Raw genomic sequence first — 18,748 nt, forward strand, 5'->3', positions numbered from 1 at the left:
TATCTGTAATATGTTGCAGAGATTTGAAACCCAAACCACCAGCGCTTATGGGTTTAAAAACATCCTTCCAAGGCAACCATCTTCTACCAGAGTGATTTCCCACCCATAAGAACTTATTGAAACATCTTTCAAGATTCAATATAGTGAGAACTTGAAGATGGAGAACTTGAAGAATATATAAAGGGAGCGATTGAAGTATACTCCTAAGCAGTGTAATACGGCAAACAAAGGAGAGGAAATTATTTTTCCAATCCAAGATTCTTTTTCGAATCTTTTCCACAACATCGTCAAACTATATACGTCTCTTCCTGCCTTTAAGGAGAAAAACCCCCAGATATTTAAGTGGAAGAGTAGAGAGGGAGAAACCCATTAAATTAGCAATCCAGGGGGCATTAGAACAATTGATCATGTTCCTCAAGTATATGTTGCATTTACTAGCATTAAGAGAAAGACCTGATTAGAAATCAACCATTAAATTGTGAATCTCCTTCACTGTACGCTTGCTAGCATTAGAAAATAGGATCATGCCATCAGTATAAGCTAATTGAGAGACCACCATGTTAGATTTATGAGCATGTTGCAACTTGGGGTAACACCTAAAAGGATTGTTAAGTGGAATGGAGAGATAATCAACAATTAAAATAAATATAGTAAGGGATAAAGGATCACCTTGCTTAATCCCACGGCTCGCACTAAAAAAGCCACGAGATTGGCCATTAGTGAGAATGTTGTACTTATTACAATGAAGCCAAGAGGTTATAATTTTGCAAAACTCCTGAGAGAAACCGCGAGCCTGAAGAATCTTCAATATAAACTCAACTCCCAGCTGATCGAATCATAGGCCTACGAATATCCAGTTTAGTAATCATGTTGCCCCCTCTACATTTTTTATCAATATCTAGAATGAGATTCTGAGCCAGCATAACATTATCAGTGATTCCCCTCCCTTGAATAAAAACAGATTGATTCAAAAATATTAAATTGTGAAGATTAGCTTGAAGGCGTCTGATCAAAATCTTACTAATCAACTTAGAAATAACAGAAGTCAAAGATATTGGTCTAAAATGATCTCAAGAGCTCTTTTGAGTATTTATAGGAATGAGAACAATAGTAGCTGCATAGAAATAATTTCCAAGAGTTTCTCCTTTAAAGAAACTTTAGATTGCCGGCACAATATGATCCTTAACAATACTCGAACATTTAATGCAGAAAACAGAAGTAAAGTCATCCGGCCCCAGAGCTTTATTACAATTAATCTTAAGGAGGGTATAATTAATTTTCTCAGTTGTTGGAATATCACAAAGATCAATATCCACCATATGATGACATACATCATCAAACAAAGAGGCATCGATAGAGTCCGATGTCTCATGGAACTCATAAAGTTTAGAAAAGTAAAGAACCACATTCTCCCCAATTTCCTCATCCCAATAATCCAGTTCCCCTCATTGTTTTTAATTCTCACAATGATGTTATTAGCTCTTCTCTGTTTAATGCAAGCATGAAAATATTTAATGTTTCTATCACCCTGAGAAAAATGAGTCTCCCCAACTCCTCCCAAAGAGAGGCCTCAAGAAACTCTTTATTAGCACCCTGTAAATCTTGGATGATATCATTGGTGTTCTCATCAAGAACCTAAAGCATATTCACCCTTTGTTCGGCTTTTTGAACTTTATCATGGACATCACCAAAAACATCCCAATTCCAAGACCTTAAAACAGCAGCCACCTTCTTATGTAATTTCCAAAGAATGTACCAAGCATTTCCCATCTCCTCACATTTCCAATTGCTGCAATTAATCTCAAGAAATCCTCATGTCTAGCCCAAACTTTTAAAAAATGAAAGTGGTACGTAGAGGACTTTTTAAAATAATCAAATGATAAGAGAAGAGGATTATGATCTGAACCAGTTCTGGAGAGGTGCTGAACTTGAGAGAAACCATAAGAGGTAAGCCACTGTTGATTGGCAAGGCATCTATCAAGTCTTTCAAACAACTTACCCCATTTCCAAGTAAATTTGGAACCGATAAAACCCAAATCAAAGATTCCCGCTAAGGCTAACGACTCATTGAAATTATTGGTTAAGGTGGTGTCAAACCTGCCACCTAATTTCTCAGATTCATGCATCACCATATTAAAATCTCCTCCAACCATCCAATTTTGATTGATAGAAGTATCAATAACAGAAAGCTTGTGCCAGAGATCGAATCTAGCAACATTAGAAGTCTCGGCGTAGACAAAAGTAAGAAAGCCAGAGAAAACATCTATAGAGAAGTATGTACAAACTGTCTATCATCAGTAAGGACATCAACTGTGATATGCTTCCGCCAAAATAACCAAATTTTGTAAGAACAATTAGCAAAAAAAAAGAGAAGTTTTTGAATTTACCTAAGATTCGATCATCCAGAGAGGCAACCAAGGGTTCCAAAATAGCAAAAATATCCACTTTATGAATCCTTGACAAAAGTTTAAGTCTATCAAGGGATTGAAGATCTGCAACTCCCCTGATATTCTAGATAAGAATATTAAACATGATTAGACACATTACCCTTTCTAGAAGATCTAGGTCGAGTCCGTCCATTTTCTCCATCTGAAAAATATTGATTCATCTCTAGCCCATTATTCCCATTACTATGATTTTGCACCTCCTTTTGAACTCTATTCTTAATATATACATATAAGTTATAATAAAAATGTCGGTCGCCATCTGCTCTGCTAGGGTTTTGCCCGATGACGAAACCCTAGTTTGATTCCTTCGGTCGTAAATATTTTCTCTGTTGCTCGACGACGAACTTCCCGTACTCGACGACGAATTTCCCGCACTCGACGACGACGACGACGACGAGTATCTGCGTTTTGTCGTCTTAGACGAAGGGTTTCGGCGCTGTCCCTTTTCGTTCCAGTTTCGAGCTGCGGTTCGTACTTCCTGTACTCGACGACGACGACGAAGGCGTTCATCGTCTTCGACGCTGTTTCCCTTTGATTTCGAGCTGCGGTTCTGTCTGTGGTTTCCTGTTCACAGAAGGGCCGCCTTCTGCTTGATTCCTGCCCGACAGAAGGTTTTTGTTGGCCTGTCTGCTCTTCCTGCCCGCCTGACTATTTCTCTCCTGACTTGTGAGGGAGATGGCCTCGACGCTCCGTACCTATGCAAATGCTCTTGCCGGCGACTTTCCTGCTCGTGCCCCTCCTCCAGGTTCAGCGCCTGGTTTTTCTATCGGTAAGTCCTGCAATGTTCCAGAATCTTTCCATGAGGCTCTTGAAGGTGGATGTGATCACACTTTTATTAAAAGCTTGGAAAAAAATGGGAAACCTGCACTTATTCTCACAGAGGTTGAAACCGGTACACTCGCGTCCTCTTGGCATTTCTCTCTAATGGGGAAATTACTTTATGGTCACCCAAAACTGGAGATCATTAGGAAGGAGTTTGATACTATGAAACTATCAAACAGTTGGAACATTGGCCTACTTGACGGTAGACATACTTATTCAACTATCTCATGATGCCGATTACACTCGCAGTTTCTCTCGAAAAGTCATCAAGATTGACAATCGTTTTATGAAAATTCTGAAATGGACTGTCGGTTTTGATCCAAAAGCGGAGTCCCCTATCATTCCTGTTTGGATAAAATTTCCAGGGTTAAAATTACATCTGTTCAACATGAAAATCCTCTACTCTTTAGCATCTGCTTACGGTAAGCCTCTCAAGGTAGATAGCTCTACGCTTGCTGTCATTAGACCCTCTGTGGCTTGTGTTAGTTGAGAGAGATATCACTCAATCAGCTCCGGAAGAGATATGGATTGACACTATGCACAACGAGTATTGATAAAAGGTTGAAATTAAACCACATCATCCTTATTGCTCTCATTGTAGTATGTTTGGCCACAACTCTAGTATTTGCTATCGTTTGCGTATTTGCTATCGTTTGCATTATCGTTTGCATCCTCATATAAGGCCGAATATCGCTAAAGAACAACCACTTACTATCCCTATTGAGAAGAAGCAACCCGATCCTCTTCCCAACACCGTAGTTCCTGAAGAAGAACAACATACTACAACTACAGATCCAGTTGTGCTCATACCACCCATTGTTATTGAAGACTCACTCACATGCCAAGACATACGAGAGTACTCCTTTGATCCAATAACGTATCAGCCGGTACAACATGTAATTGCTTCTAATGTCCAACAATCTGCACATCCCAGCACACTTTAGACCGAGATCAAGTGAGTCAATCTTCGGAAGAGGAATGACAGGTCTATTCCAGGAGGAAGAAGAAGAATGGAGGCCGACTTCAGCTCGGGAACATATTGGATGATACATTGGTTACTACTGGCAATGACAATCATCTTACCAACTTATTAGCTTGCTCCTTTCCTAGAACCAGAGGCAGAGACAAAACCAAATTGGGTTTCTTTCTAGCCACCTGATACTATGTATTTCTGCATTTTTTGGCTATTTCTTTGTCTCTAATGTACTTTTCAGTATTTTCTAGTTGTGAAACCCCTTGTGGTTTTGTTGTGAGCAGGGTGTCATATTTGGGCCCTCCATCACATTGTATCTGTATCTTTCTTTCTAGTTAATATATTAGTCTTTTTGGGCTTTCAAATATCTATATATATATATATATAGGAAAGAGGTGGTCCTTGCTATTCAAAGTTTTTTTCAAGGAGATGACCCTGGAAAGTATTTCTCAGCGGCTCTGATTGTTCTTATTCCTGAAAATAATGATAAATCCCATTGGAAGGACTTTAGGCCCATCTCTCTCACCTATGTGATCACTTAAATTATCAGTAAAATTATTGTGGCTCGTCTCCAACCTCACCCACCTTCCCTTATATCCCCTCATCAGTCGGTCTTTATTAAATGTCGTGATATTTCTGATAATATTTTCTTGGCTCAGGAAATTTTGCAGGATATTGACAAAAAATGCAGGAGTGAGAATTTTGTTATCAAACTTAACATCAAAAAAGCCTTCGATACCATCAATTGGGACTACATTCTTAATGTTTTGAAAGCTCGGGGTTTTAACACAAGCTTTTGCAATTTGATCAAAAGATGGTTGGCTAACAACTTCTATTCGGTGCTGGTCAAAGGAAACTCATATGATTTTTTTACAGCGTGTCGTGGCATTAAGCAGGGAGATCTACTTTCCCCTATTATTTTCATTTTATCTTTTGAATATTTTTCCAAGATGCTCAATCATTTTCAGTTTTCACATCCTCACACACAGTTCTAACACAAAGACAGAATGATGGTTTCTCACCTTGCTTATGCAGATGACGTCATTATTTTTGCTAATGCTTCTAAACTTTCTATAAAAAATGTGATGGGGCTGCTACAGGATTTCCAGAATTGTTCTGGGCTACGCTTTAACTGTGACAAGTGTCAGATGTTTTTTGGTAAGCAGGTGAAATATCATATTATTCACTGGGGAGTTGCTTACACACTGGTTTTCATCACGCCTCTCTACCTCTTAAATATCTCAGGGTAAATTTAATACGGGGAAGGAGAAAATAGATACAAATGGATGATGTTATTGATAAAATCAAACGAAAAATTTACGATTGGAGGAATGTTTTTCTTTCTACTGGGGAGAGGATCTCTTTACTTACTAGTGTGCTACAGAGTATCCCATTATATGCTTTGCAAGTATTTAACCCCAAAAAGAGTGCTATCAAAGTGATGGAGAGGCTTTTCAATAAATTCCTTTGGGTTGAAAATGGATGGAAATGGAACAAAAAAAATTTGGGGTTCTTGGCATAAAGTTTGCAAACCTAAAAAGGCTGGTGGGTTCGGTTTTAAAACCTTGAAGCATACTGTGGAAGTTAATCTTTGCAAACTTTGGTTTAAATTCAGATTGGGCTCATCTTTCTGGGCTACTTTTTTACATAAAAAATATTGTGTTCATACTCATTCGTCCCTGGTTTCGTGGAAGGTTGATGATTCTCGTATATGGAAAGCTGTTGTTAATGCTAGAACCACTGCTAATAACATCATGTTTTGGGATATAGGCGATGGCAATATTTCTTTCTGGAATGACAATTGGGGGTTGTCCCATCTCTCAGACTATTCCCAACCCCAGCACAATAATTCCCTTTTAGTCTCTGATTTCTTTACTAATGATGGTTGGGATTTTCCCAAATTATGTTCTATTGTGAGGGAACAAAATGCAAAGCATATAATTACTATTCCTACTACCTCTTCAAGAAGGGATCTCCCCTTCTGGAAAAGAAATAACTCCCAATCGGTTTGCAAGCTTATTTATAGCACTTTACACTCACATCGTGATTGGTTTTGGGGGAAGTGGATTTTGCATAAATTGTTAACTCCCTCTATCTCCTTTCTCCTTTGGCGTTATCTCACATCTTTAATTCCTATTGATGATATTCTCAAGCTTAAAAGTTTAAAAATGGTCTCCAGATGTAGTATGTGCAAAATGGAGGAAGACACGAGACACATTTTTTTCGAATGTGCCTCTTCCTTAAAAGTTTGGGATATTATTGCTTCTTATTTTGAGTTTTCGTGGATGCATAGAGGCTCTTTAAGCAATTATCTATGGCGTTGGAAAGATTTTGATAATAGTAAAGGGGGGTTTCTCCTACCTTTATTGGTTCTTTGGTTTCTTTGCAATGCAAGAAATAGTTTTAAATACCATACTTCCCCCCCACAGCTTCTATGATGGTTGCATATGTGATTGCCTATTATAACAAAGTCTTAAGAGCTGTTTCCACTGATGTTACCGTTTTAAAGCCTCCTCGGTTCGTTAGGTGGACTCCTCCCCCACCAAATTATGTTAAATTAAATGTGGATGGCTGTTGGCATCCATATTATGTTGCGGTTAGGGTAATCCTTAGGGATTTTGAAGGTAGATGTCTCTGTTTTTTCTCCTCCCCTGTTGCGGCTGTTAACCCTATAACCCTTTGGCAACGGAATGCTGGGAGGTATTTCTGGCTTTAACGGTGGCTAGTGTTTTCAATTTTCATAAATTAGAGGTGAAAATGGATTCTAAATTGCTCTTTGATATTCTATTGGGTATTTCTCCACCCACGTGGGATACTTTAAACGTATCATGAATGTAATGCCTGAGAAGCATCTAGAGGTAAATTGGAGTTTCATTCATAGAGAGGGCAACTCACCAGCTGACTGGCTTGCCAAAGGTGCTGAGGAGGTTTGTCACGTTGGGATTCACCCTCCTGCTCATCTTAAAAGACTCATCATTGGAGACAATCTAAACCTGCCTTATGTCCGATTTTAATTCTTCCTGTTTATTGGCATTCTGGATGATAGGTTTTCGGTTTTCCTGTTTCGGGTTTGCACTTTCCATTTACAGATTTCATCTCACGATTTTGTGTTGGATGACATTTTGGGATAACGCTGATGGAGGACTATTCTTTTATGAAGACGGCTTTTGTACATGTTTTCAATTTGGCTTACCAAGTCTTACATGTTCACAGGTTTACTTATTTTTGGTTATATGGTTTTTTGGGTATACTTGTAATTTTTGGGACAATTTTTTGTGTGAGTTGTAATGCGGGGAGAGGAGCTCCTAGGGGTGTGTTAAATGTATTTTTTGGATTTCTTAGACGGGGATTCTCCCCCCTCCCCTTCTCTGTACTCTTTTTTGATATTAACGCATAGCAAGCCACCACTGCTCTTTCCCCCAATATATATATATATATATATATATATTATTTTCTAAAAAGCCCAATGGCTAATATATTAAAATGGAAATGATACAGATAAGTTATATGAGTGGGCCCAAGAAGGCACCCTACCCACATGGTGCACCACAAAAAAAAAAATAAAGATACAAGTAATACCAAAAGAAACCAAAACCACCAAAACGCGCAAAAAGTTAGGGACGACCTAATTTAGTCCTGCCTCTGTCTCTAGTTCTAGGAAGGGAGCCAACCAACAAATTGGTGAGTTGCGTGTCATTACCCGAAGTAACCAATGTATCATCCATTAGATTCATGAGCTCAAGTAGGTCACCATTCTTCTTCTTGCTCCTGGATGTGTAAACCTGTCATTCCTCATCCGAAGACTGGCTCATCTGATCAGTATGTTGGTCAACAAATTGTCGGGTATGTGTAAGTTAATGAATCCCTTGCGCCTGACTAACAATAACGAGTTTCTTGTTTAGATGAGGTGGTAGAACTGCGGTAGAAGGATTTTCAACCGTTGTAATCACATTGGATTCTAGTGTATGTAAAGTATGAATTGTCGCTTCTACACCGGATACTTTCTGAAGATGAGAAGCTGCAAGCTGTCCCTATTATCGGTTCGAACATTTTCCTTTAAAAGTAAGAATCCTTTAGTATTGTTTTCAATAATGTTTGAAGGTGTAGGTTGCCCAGCAGAGCCATCCGACAAAACATCAATCGCTGAAACAGAAATAGTAATGTTAAGGGGATCCCCAGAGACTATTAAATCAGTCACCAATTCCTGTCTTGTGGTAATTTCTTCCATAGGTTAGACCCATCCTTATTCACTTGAGCTGTAGATTTCAAGTTAAGATGGAGTCTGTAACATTTTACAATGGGTATAATAGAAAGGTCTATGCCCCATGAGAATTTGTTGTCAATATCCATTATGTGTTGTGCCCAGCCAGACTTTTGTAATATTAGATAAAGTGATATCTCGTTCCACAAATACTCTAGCAACAGAAGGCCTGGTTAGATTGAAGGTGGGTAGATCAAGCTTCATAGGATCCCCAAATATGACTCCAATAGAGTAAAAAACCTGATGATTAAAAAAATGCAGTTTGAGACTAGGTAAACTAAACTATACTGGTACAATCATGGTTAACTGAATCAACACATGTCTCCCATCAATGAAACCCACTTTCCACTTGTCTACTAGTTTGAGATCATCAAAACTCTTTCTTATAATTTCTAAAGGTGTATCCATAGGCGGGTGCCCCCACTGAAATTTTCTAATAAGAGCGAATTTGACTTTCTCAATTAAGGTTGAAATTGCTAAATTAGAGAAAAAGAGTGTTGTTGTCCCACCTTTCCTACTTGTCTTCTTAGCAAAAGAGCAATCACCTGTACCATCACGACATTCCTTATAGCTTGAGGGGAAGACAACAGCCGACTCTACCAGATGATTACCCACCACGTAGGCGAAGGAGGCTTTGTCAGGTTCAACCGAAGAAGGGAGCACACTCATCAAACAGGGAGAAAGTCCACTTGCAATGACGCCCCATATGCGCAGTAGGCGAATGAGTCAGAAAATGCGAGCCGACAGACGCTCGGCATCGAAACAGACGAGCGAGTTGACAAAAGACGCGAGCTGACAGAAGAAAAAGGAGACGCGAGCCGGCAGAAGACGTAAAGGCGCAAGCACAGAAGCTCAACGTCGAAATAGAGCGGGCCGTCAGAAGACGCGAAGAACTCGGCGTCGAAACAGGCGAATAGAAGAAACGGATGACGCTGAGGACTGATGAGATGCCAGCCCTTTTCCTTCGATCGCATCTGAATCATACGCGACTGAATCATAGACGACAAAAATCACCATCATATATATAAATAGCAATAAATATAAATATATATATATAGCTCAGCTATACAGTGGAAGTATTCCTGAATGCTTTTTCAAATCCAAGCCCTTCCATGCTATTGATCTACATTTGCATAAATGTATTCCTTTCCAATGAAGTCCTACAGCCATATACCACATAAAAAAAAATCATCAATAATAAGACTGTTTTAAACCACAAATTGATCATGTGCATCAAATATTGAACTTGCAAGCTTAAACCTCACCTGCAAATAGAATTTCTACATGATTTATAAACATCTCCAGAACAAGAAAAAAAAATTGCAAGAAGTTCGAGGCATGGTGGTTCTGAGGGTGATAGCAAGCAAAGATTGAAAACAGAATTGAAAACATAGAGGTGGGCAAGTCTTAAAAAATGTAGTAAACCAGTGTAACTAGCTACAAACAAAATTTATGCTAATAGAATATAATCCAGTAATTTACATGAGCAGATCGAAAGAAAAAACTACTACAACAATAAACTCAAAAAGAGTAACTATGGAAAAATTACCTGTCCTGGGTGTGCAAAAAAGGTTGTTACGCCTCCACTTATGCCTTTGCCAACAGATCCAATTTCCAAGACCTATTCACAAAAAGAAAAATAACAAAAGCCTGTGAGAAAATTTGAATAAAGAATATGAAAAAGGAAAATAGAAATTAGGCCATCAAGTTAAGAAGAGAAAAATGCAAAGCATGCACTTCTTAATAGCTAAAAATCAGAGCATTATTGCAACGTAAAATAAACAACCTGAAAAGTAATAAAAACCATAGTTACAAATGAACTGCTTCCATGTGAGGAGATGATTTGACCTGTAATTACTAACTAGAAATGCTGACAAGTTGGACAGCAGAACCAGAGTGAACTTCTGTTGATGTCTTATTGTTGAGATGGAAAAACTTGGCATAGAGGAAGAATTAAGGAGGCAAAGAGAGGAGAGATTCAGAAGAACAGATGTATAAAATGCATCAAAAACAGGGACAGCAGAGTAAAGATAAAAGGAAGAAAGAGCCTCATGGCTTCAAGAAAGAGAGAATTTGTCCCAATGATGGAGTCAAAGTATGATCTTTATTTATTCCAACATCAACCAAAATGTCAACATACAAAGCATAATGTGAGGATGAGTTTTTATCACTTCGAAACTTGAAGGGCAAACAAAGCGTACACTCTATTTAATTGAAGTGCACTTATTACAATTAATAATATATGCTATTACTAGCTAATAATCATTATATAAAAAAAAAATGATGAAATGATTTATGGTATTTGATAAGTACTTTGAGTCAGTCAGGCAGTTTTAGCTATCATACTTTGAGATGGAAATCAATGTCTCCAAAGATTAAAAAAAAGAAAAAGTGAAAAAAAGAAAAGGACTAATTTTCATTGTCCTGTTCAGCTCTATTCTTTTATATTTATAGCCTTTCAAATAAGAATTACGAAGTTAAATCTAGTAACTACCAGAGAGTTTCACAACCCGATAAACCACAATTGTACTAAAAATTAAAAGGATAAACTTCAAGACAGGTGTTAGCAATCACCTTGACAACCCATACAGCATTATGTACAAAACAGCTATTTATTTTATTTTCTTGCCTCATTCTTGCTGTCATAACCATTTTCTGGTTCATTATGTTGGCTAGAAATCTGCCATCCATTTTGGTGTTCTTAAACTTGTTTTTCAATCCCCCAATGAACTTGGTAAGAACATTACTCACACAGTCAAGAATGGAAATGCCCTCAAGGTCAAAATCTTAATAGGAAGAGCATAAGCATCCATAAGAATCCATAACTATGTCTTCTAATAAACTTGTCACATTAGTATTACACCGCTATGTCACCCCCCTTCATGATAGTTCATCAATAGAAAATGTCCAACGGAAAAATTAAGGACTAGCCCTAAAAGAACATAGTAATGGGATTGGATGTATGATGGGATATTTTCAAAATGGTTTGATGCAAGGGACATTAAAAATCGGATGTATTTTGGCAGTGTCTGATAGTTCTGATTTATACACCACCGCACATATAAAAGCCTGGACGTGAAAAGTGCCATAACTTCGTTAGTCAAGCTTCCTAAGAGGATTATCCTTCAAAAACATTTGACTGTGAGGTTGTGGTTTAACCAAAACTAAATCAACAATGGCGAAATGCAAATCCTATCTATTTTTCATTCGACTGTTGTATCGTTTAATTTAGTGCATCATGTAAATAATCGTTCAGCTGGGGCACATTGTCATGTTTTGTTAAAGTCATGGGGACTGCCTCAATATTCAGTAAGTGTGATGAAAAAAGAATTCTGTCTAGCAATAGTCCACCTCGATAGCATGTTCATCACAAAATAGTAAAAATAATGCTCTAACCCCCTATTTAACTTATGTTCGTTCATCTTCCTTGAGTGAAAAATATTATTGTAGCTTAATGTAGTTTCAAAAAATTGGAATGGTTCAATTTAGAAAAAATTGTAAACATAAAATCACAATCCAAAATGATCGTCTTTAAGATGTCATAAATTTACAAATGTCCAACATAGATGTCCGACCACCAAATAATAGGCTTTCGTTGTGACTGAGGCAAAATGTTTATAAAATTCATAAGGATCTACTCCCATTCCAGATTTGATACTGGCAATGGCTGAAGCCAGCCTACCAACTAATGGTAGGTGTATTCCATTTGTTGGCAAGTGAGACATGCAAACACAAAATGATGAACATCCTTAACAGGGATGTCATTTCCACTGGGCAGTAGAGTGTTCCTTGAAATATTGCACTTTGCATTAAAATACCAAAAATGTTACAAAAAAATGCATGTACGCATCTCTCATGTACAAAAATGTGAATTGTCATCTACAAGTATAGACGAAAGCTCACCATCGCATCTACATGAGCACAAAAATGAGCCGCCCTATTACATTATATAGAAAAATGCAATAAAATAACTTGTTTGAACTTCAAAAGAAAGGCAAAATCCACTGCAAAGCAGAGTGTTCTGGATCATGTGGGACGGATGTGTGAACACGAAACTGGCCCGATTAGCCGGTTCTATTCATGGGCTGGTCCAATTACTTCAATAAGCATTGGTATTAGGGTTAATTATTTGAATAACTATATGTATATTTTATTTGGACTGGTTTGAGGACTTGTATTGGTTTAGATTTATGTTGGGCTGAGAATTCTCTCAGATTTCTTACATTATGAGTGTTATATCATTTCACTTCTCAAGTGTTGTGTCTATAGCTTCATTGGAATAACCGGTGAACCTTCCTTGAAGCTCATGTCATGTTGAGCAGCCACCGGACGATATTCTTGCTGTTCTTACCTAGGATATCCGCTGTCGAAGACATTCTCGGACTGTTTTCGTGGCGCCCATTGACATCTATACCCTACTTGCCCAGGACCAGCTCTGTGCTCTTCTGGTTTCATCCCCAAAACAAAAATTACCCCTAATTTCCTTCCCAAATCCTACTCTTATCTTAAATTGTTTATCCATAAACACCTAGGAAACCTAGAATGATATCATTTGGTATCAAAACCTGACAAACTTTTGATCTCCAAGGATTTGATTTTTTTTTTCAGCCCTAAACCTAAATCAACATAACCTAACCTATTACCTCCAGAACAAAATCATCTCAAGTCCTAGCCCTAACCTAACCACCAATTTTTTTTAAACCAACAATTTAATTGGAAGAAAGAGACACTACATCACTGAGGAGAAACATACAAAGAAGTGTACAGGAGCTTACAATGGAAGACATGCAAAGGGAGATCCTCCAACTACAATAAGGGCTTTCCTCATTGAGATGAGACACCCGGAGATCAACCGTAGCCACAATGGTGACACATTGGATTGTAATAAAATGGAGAATCCCTTCAACCAAAAAGTTGCCAATGATGAAAAATGAATGCCCAAACCATTTGGCATTGAATATCAAAGAAGGGGCAATGATTTTAAGGTAAAAATTGACTTGGAGGATTTCGACAGACATCGCAATTCAAATGAATTGACTCACTAGATTTTGATTTATGTTTGGATCTAGATGAAACCATTGAGTGACTACAAAAAATGAAATGAATTTTTGAGTATAAGGCATTCCCTAGGAGAAGCAAGTCATACTAGCAACAATCAAACTTAAAAGACGTGTCATTGTGTTGGGAGAATTTGAAGCATTTTTGAGAACGACGATGAAAGAGCAAGGTCACATGCCCTATGAGAAAAAAAAATACAGCCCAAATATATTCACCCATATTACCGATGGGATATGTTCTTAACATTCAACCTGCCTCGAAGAGATTCTTCTATGAAGTACACAACCAATTTAGATCAACTCAAGGTGCAATGTGAGTTGATGGAATCAGAGGAGCAAATAATAATAAGATACCTTGAAAGACTGAAACCATCCATCAACAATTTGGTGCAGTTGAAATTCTATTGGTCCTTACTTGATGTGTAGACCCCAACTTTAAAAGGTGGAGAAGCAATATCACCACACCATACAAACAAAGCTCAATCCTAGGAGCATGCAACAAGAGTACACTCAATAAGCACCCAAGCTATACTCTTAAGTAAAAACTCAATCTATAATAGAGAAAGTTGAAAGCCACCAACACTCTTAAATCCTTTCAAGATATAAAGTACTTCAAGTATCACGACTTGCCCAAACAAGAGAATAATCTTTTTAATTGAGCAGGGAGAAACGGAAGAAATAGATATGACATGGGAGAAGATGAGGATGTAAAATAGGAGTACCGACTTCTAGCTAATGATGAAGAAATGCTAGTGGTTCGATGGATCCTTCAAACCAAGCCCACAAGGAATACCCAACTATCCTTCCAAGCTTCCAAAGTTAAGCTATATTAGGTGAGATGAAACACACGATGAAAAACAAATTAGAACATATTTATGAAAGGTTGGATCGTATAGAAGGAACTTCTCGAGGAGAACCACAATATTTGTCATAAATGCCAAGAAGGGAAAAGAGTACACTAAGTCTAGTAAGAATGGAAAAGGATCCCATCAATGTAGCTCTTATGAGGAGGAAAAAGATATGTATTACATTGTAATCTTCCATAGTGTAGAAGGGAGAGAAAAAGCTAGAAACCAAAAAGAAAATACTATGAGTCATATCAAGATGAAAATTTGTTCATTTCAAAACCGATCTAATCAAGGAAAATATTATGAATGGGAAAAGAAGATGGAGTTTGAGTTTGATCTAAGAATGAATTTACTGATTATAAAATAACTTGGTGGGATCAAGTAGTTCACAGCATAGGCGAAATGAAGAGCACAAAATAGAAACATGAGAGGAGATAAAAGCAGTAATGACGAAATTGTTCATCCCAAGTTATTATTATCAAGAATTATTTGACAACAACATCAACAAGAACAAAACCTTTATCCCACTAAGTGGGGTCGGCTACATGCATCCTTTTTCTCCACTCCGTCCTATTTAGTGTTATATTTTCATTTAATTCTAATAAATTAAGATAACATTTCATACAATTTTCCTTTTTGATTGTTCGTTGATTTGTAGCTGAATTTTTGTTCTAAGATGTAAATGTGTAACCAAACCTTTCTAAATGTCTTTCCACAACTTAGGCGTAAATCTTCCATCTCTATTTGAAACAATAATTTCCAGAATACTATGCAATCTGATATTTTTTTACATACAATTTGGCCAACATTTTAACTTAATATGGTTGTTGAATTGACAAGAAATAAGCTGACTTTTTGAACATATCAATGCTTACCAAAATACTATTATGACCCTACTTGAAACTAGGAAATCCCATAACAAAATCCATAATGATTTCTCCTCATTTCCATTCAGGTATAAATAATGATTGCAACAATCGTCTAGGTCTTTGATGGTAAGTTTTTTACAATCTGACAAGCTTGACATTTTGATACATATTTAGCAACATCTTTCTTCAAACTTGACCGCAAAAACAACTTCAAACTTTCGTATCTTTTAGTTTTGTCAGGATGAATTACGTAGCCTGAAGAATAAACTTTATGTAGGATTTCCTGTCTAAAATCAGAATCAATAAGTACTCATAACTGTAGTTTGTTTCTGATAACATCTTCATCAACAGTCATGTCCAGCCTCTTTGCTAATTGAAGTTGTTTCAGGAGTTACAGATATTCACTGCCCACTCTTTCAGTTGTCTTAATTATTGCAATTAAAGTTTGTTGTACCATTAACTGATGTAAATGTCTCATATCACCTGGTCTTCTCACTTCCAACTACAAAACATCAATTTCTTCGATCAAGTCTAATTTTTAAGTAATGACTCAGCTTGCACTACCTGTAGATTTATGGCATAAAGCATCAACTGCTATATTTGCTCGACCGGGACAATACTATATATCCAGAGCATAACTTTGATAAGTTTCGTCATCTCATTTGTCTTAGATTCAATTCTTTTAATGTGAAAATATATTTCAATCTCCGATGATTAGTGAAAACTTCGCATTTTGCACCATAAAGATAGTGTCTCTAGAATTTAAGAGCAAAGACTACATCTGTCAAATCCAAACCATGAGTCAGATAATTCCTCTCATGTGGCTCAATTGTTTGGAGGCATAGGCTATCACTTTTCTATTCTGCATTAAAACACGGCCTAAGCCTCCTAATAATATGTCGCACGAAATATGTAACCCTTTTGTTTCTAATGGAATAGATCACACTGGAGCGGTTGTCAATTGTTTATTCAATTCTTGAAAATTGTGCTCACATTCTTTAGTCCACTCATTCTTGATATATTTTCTCATTAGCTTGGATAACATCATAACTATATGCGAAATTCCTTAAATGAAACTTCTATAATAACTAGTCAGATAAAAAAATGCATACCTCCATAACATTTTTTAAAGTAGACCATGCCACAATTGTCTTCACCTTTTGAGAATCCACTAAAATTTCTTGACAACTGATGCTATGCCTCAAAAAATGCAATGCTTCACGGAATATAATTCATTATATTTCAACAGCTCCAATACTATTTTCATATGCTTGATAAGATCATTGGTTTTTCAATAAATCAAAATATAATCAATAAAGATAATGATAAGCAAATCCAAATAATGCTTGAATACTCAATTCAGTCATTTCCATGAATACAACAGGAGCATTTCTTAATCCAAAAATATAACTAAGAATTCATAATGACCATTCCTGATATCAAATACTCTCTTAGTTATATCTATCTTCTTGACTAACCTAATCATATCCCAATCTCAAATCAATTCGAGAAAATATATCAGTGTCTTCCAACTAATTAAACAAATCATCAATATTAGGCAAAGGATACTTGTTTTTTATTGTTACTTGATTCAGCTCTCTATAATCGATGCGTAGTCGCATGATCCGTCTTTCTTCTTAACAAACAATACAAAAGCACTTCAAGTTGAATTGCTTGGCCTAATACCCTTGTCTAATAATTCTTGTGATAGAAATTTCAATTCCTGTAATTCCTTTAGAGCCATCCTCCAGGGAGATTTGAAAATTGCAGATATCCTGGTTGCACATCAATATCAAACTCAACTTTCATTTCTAGTGGTGGTCTCACAATTCCTAAAGAAATGCATTAGGAAATTAAGCAAGTGGGATGTTCTATAACTTTTGCAAATCTTTGTTCAATACTTTGAATTTTGCTAGAAACAGTAACTCATCACTTCACAAATATTTTTCAATATTCACTACAGTGATCAGAGAAGATTGTGCATTTCAAGCACATAAGATATAGAATGACTTTTCACCAGGCAAATTGAATTTCATTTGTCTTTTCCAGCATTCAAGATTCTTTACTAACCAGTACATCCCTTATATGACATCGAAAGTCTGAATTGGTACTATAATCACCAATGCTTGCAGCTTCTTAACTTGAATGTTAACATGCACGATATATTTTCTCTTTGCATAAAAACTACTTCCGAAAGACAAAATACTCCATAAAGCAGGAGTAAAGTGTACAATATCATTAAATAGACAGGCAACAAACTCATAAAAAATGAAAGAATGCCCTGAACATGAATCAAATAAAACTATATTAGACTGATCTTGAATAAGAAGCAAGCCTATAATTACTTTATATTTTTTAGCCTCATAAAGAGTAATTGCAAAAACTCTGGCCTTCACTAGTTGCTCGGTTTGCTTGAGTTTTGCACGACTAGCTTGTCTTCTGGAAATTTTCTGAGTTGTCCATGTCCTTAAAATGTTTTTAGTCTGCTATCTCTTTTCTTTTTCTGCGAAATAATCAACCTGATGATGCCCTAACTAGCCAAATTTGTATCATTTCGCTGAACCCATCAGAAACCCCTCATTTTCCGCACTTCTCACAAATCCGCTTTTCTAACTGAGACTGCTTCTGCTTGTCTTCTAATGTAATTCTCTTGATTTGAAATTCTCCTACCTTGCCAAAACCTTTTCTCTAATTTACCTGAGATTGTCACCACTGACTGGAAAAGTTCAACTCATTTTCTCTTCGTCTGAGATTTTCAACTAGCACTAAAAAATCACTAATTTCAAACGGTGACAAAGCTAACCTCAGGAAATACATTTTTCTCTTGGGTATTGACATAATGAGAAGTATACGTAAAAAGAGAAATAAATTCAATCTTATACTGGAGATGTTTTTGGCCTTTGAGTTAGATTGAAGAATTTATCGTGCAGTGTTAATCCAGCTGAAGGTGGAATAAAAAAATCTTTAAACACTAACAAACTCAGCCCACTAAATAGATGGAAGAGTCATTAGTCCAAACTTATCTCTCTGTTGTGCTTACCATCAACGCTCTACCTCGCATTCTAGCATTAAAGTGGCTAGCATCAGTCTCCTGTTCTCTGAACAAATCATACAATCCAAAATCTTTTCGATCTTAAATAACCAATCTGCAGCAACTATAGGTCCATTGACACTATTAAGCATGGGTTGCTTGAATGTCTGAAAGGTCTTCCAATGACGATCAACTCATGTACCATATTGGTTTTAGGCCAGGAGCTGGTGGATGATTTCCAATGGTTGTCACTTTATCAACTACTTGTGATATTAACTCTAGTTTCTTCATTTGCCCTGTTCTGATTATCGTTTCCGATCATGACATTTTCAGCTTGTACTTTTTGTTCTGCAATTCGCCTACGAAAGTGACCCTCAATACTTTTTGATTTTTCTTCAAGCATTATCATTTGTATTGATACAATGTATAATTCAAATGCA

The 18,748-nt window shown here is 36.8% G+C and overlaps 1 protein-coding gene across 1 annotated transcript in view; it reads right to left on the minus strand.

Moving 5' to 3' along the window:
• Nucleotides 1–18,748, minus strand: part of LOC110030228 (nicastrin) — an 88,673-nt gene that overhangs the window by 11,130 nt on the left and 58,795 nt on the right. The window contains exon 12 of the mRNA XM_020732842.1: nt 10,053–10,124. Coding sequence (XP_020588501.1) covers nt 10,053–10,124 — 72 coding nt within the window. The remainder of the gene's footprint in view (nt 1–10,052; nt 10,125–18,748) is intronic.

Source organism: Phalaenopsis equestris, unplaced genomic scaffold (assembly GCF_001263595.1).
Source record: "Phalaenopsis equestris unplaced genomic scaffold, ASM126359v1 Scaffold000680, whole genome shotgun sequence".
In the NCBI taxonomy this organism is placed as follows: Eukaryota; Viridiplantae; Streptophyta; class Magnoliopsida; order Asparagales; family Orchidaceae; genus Phalaenopsis; species Phalaenopsis equestris.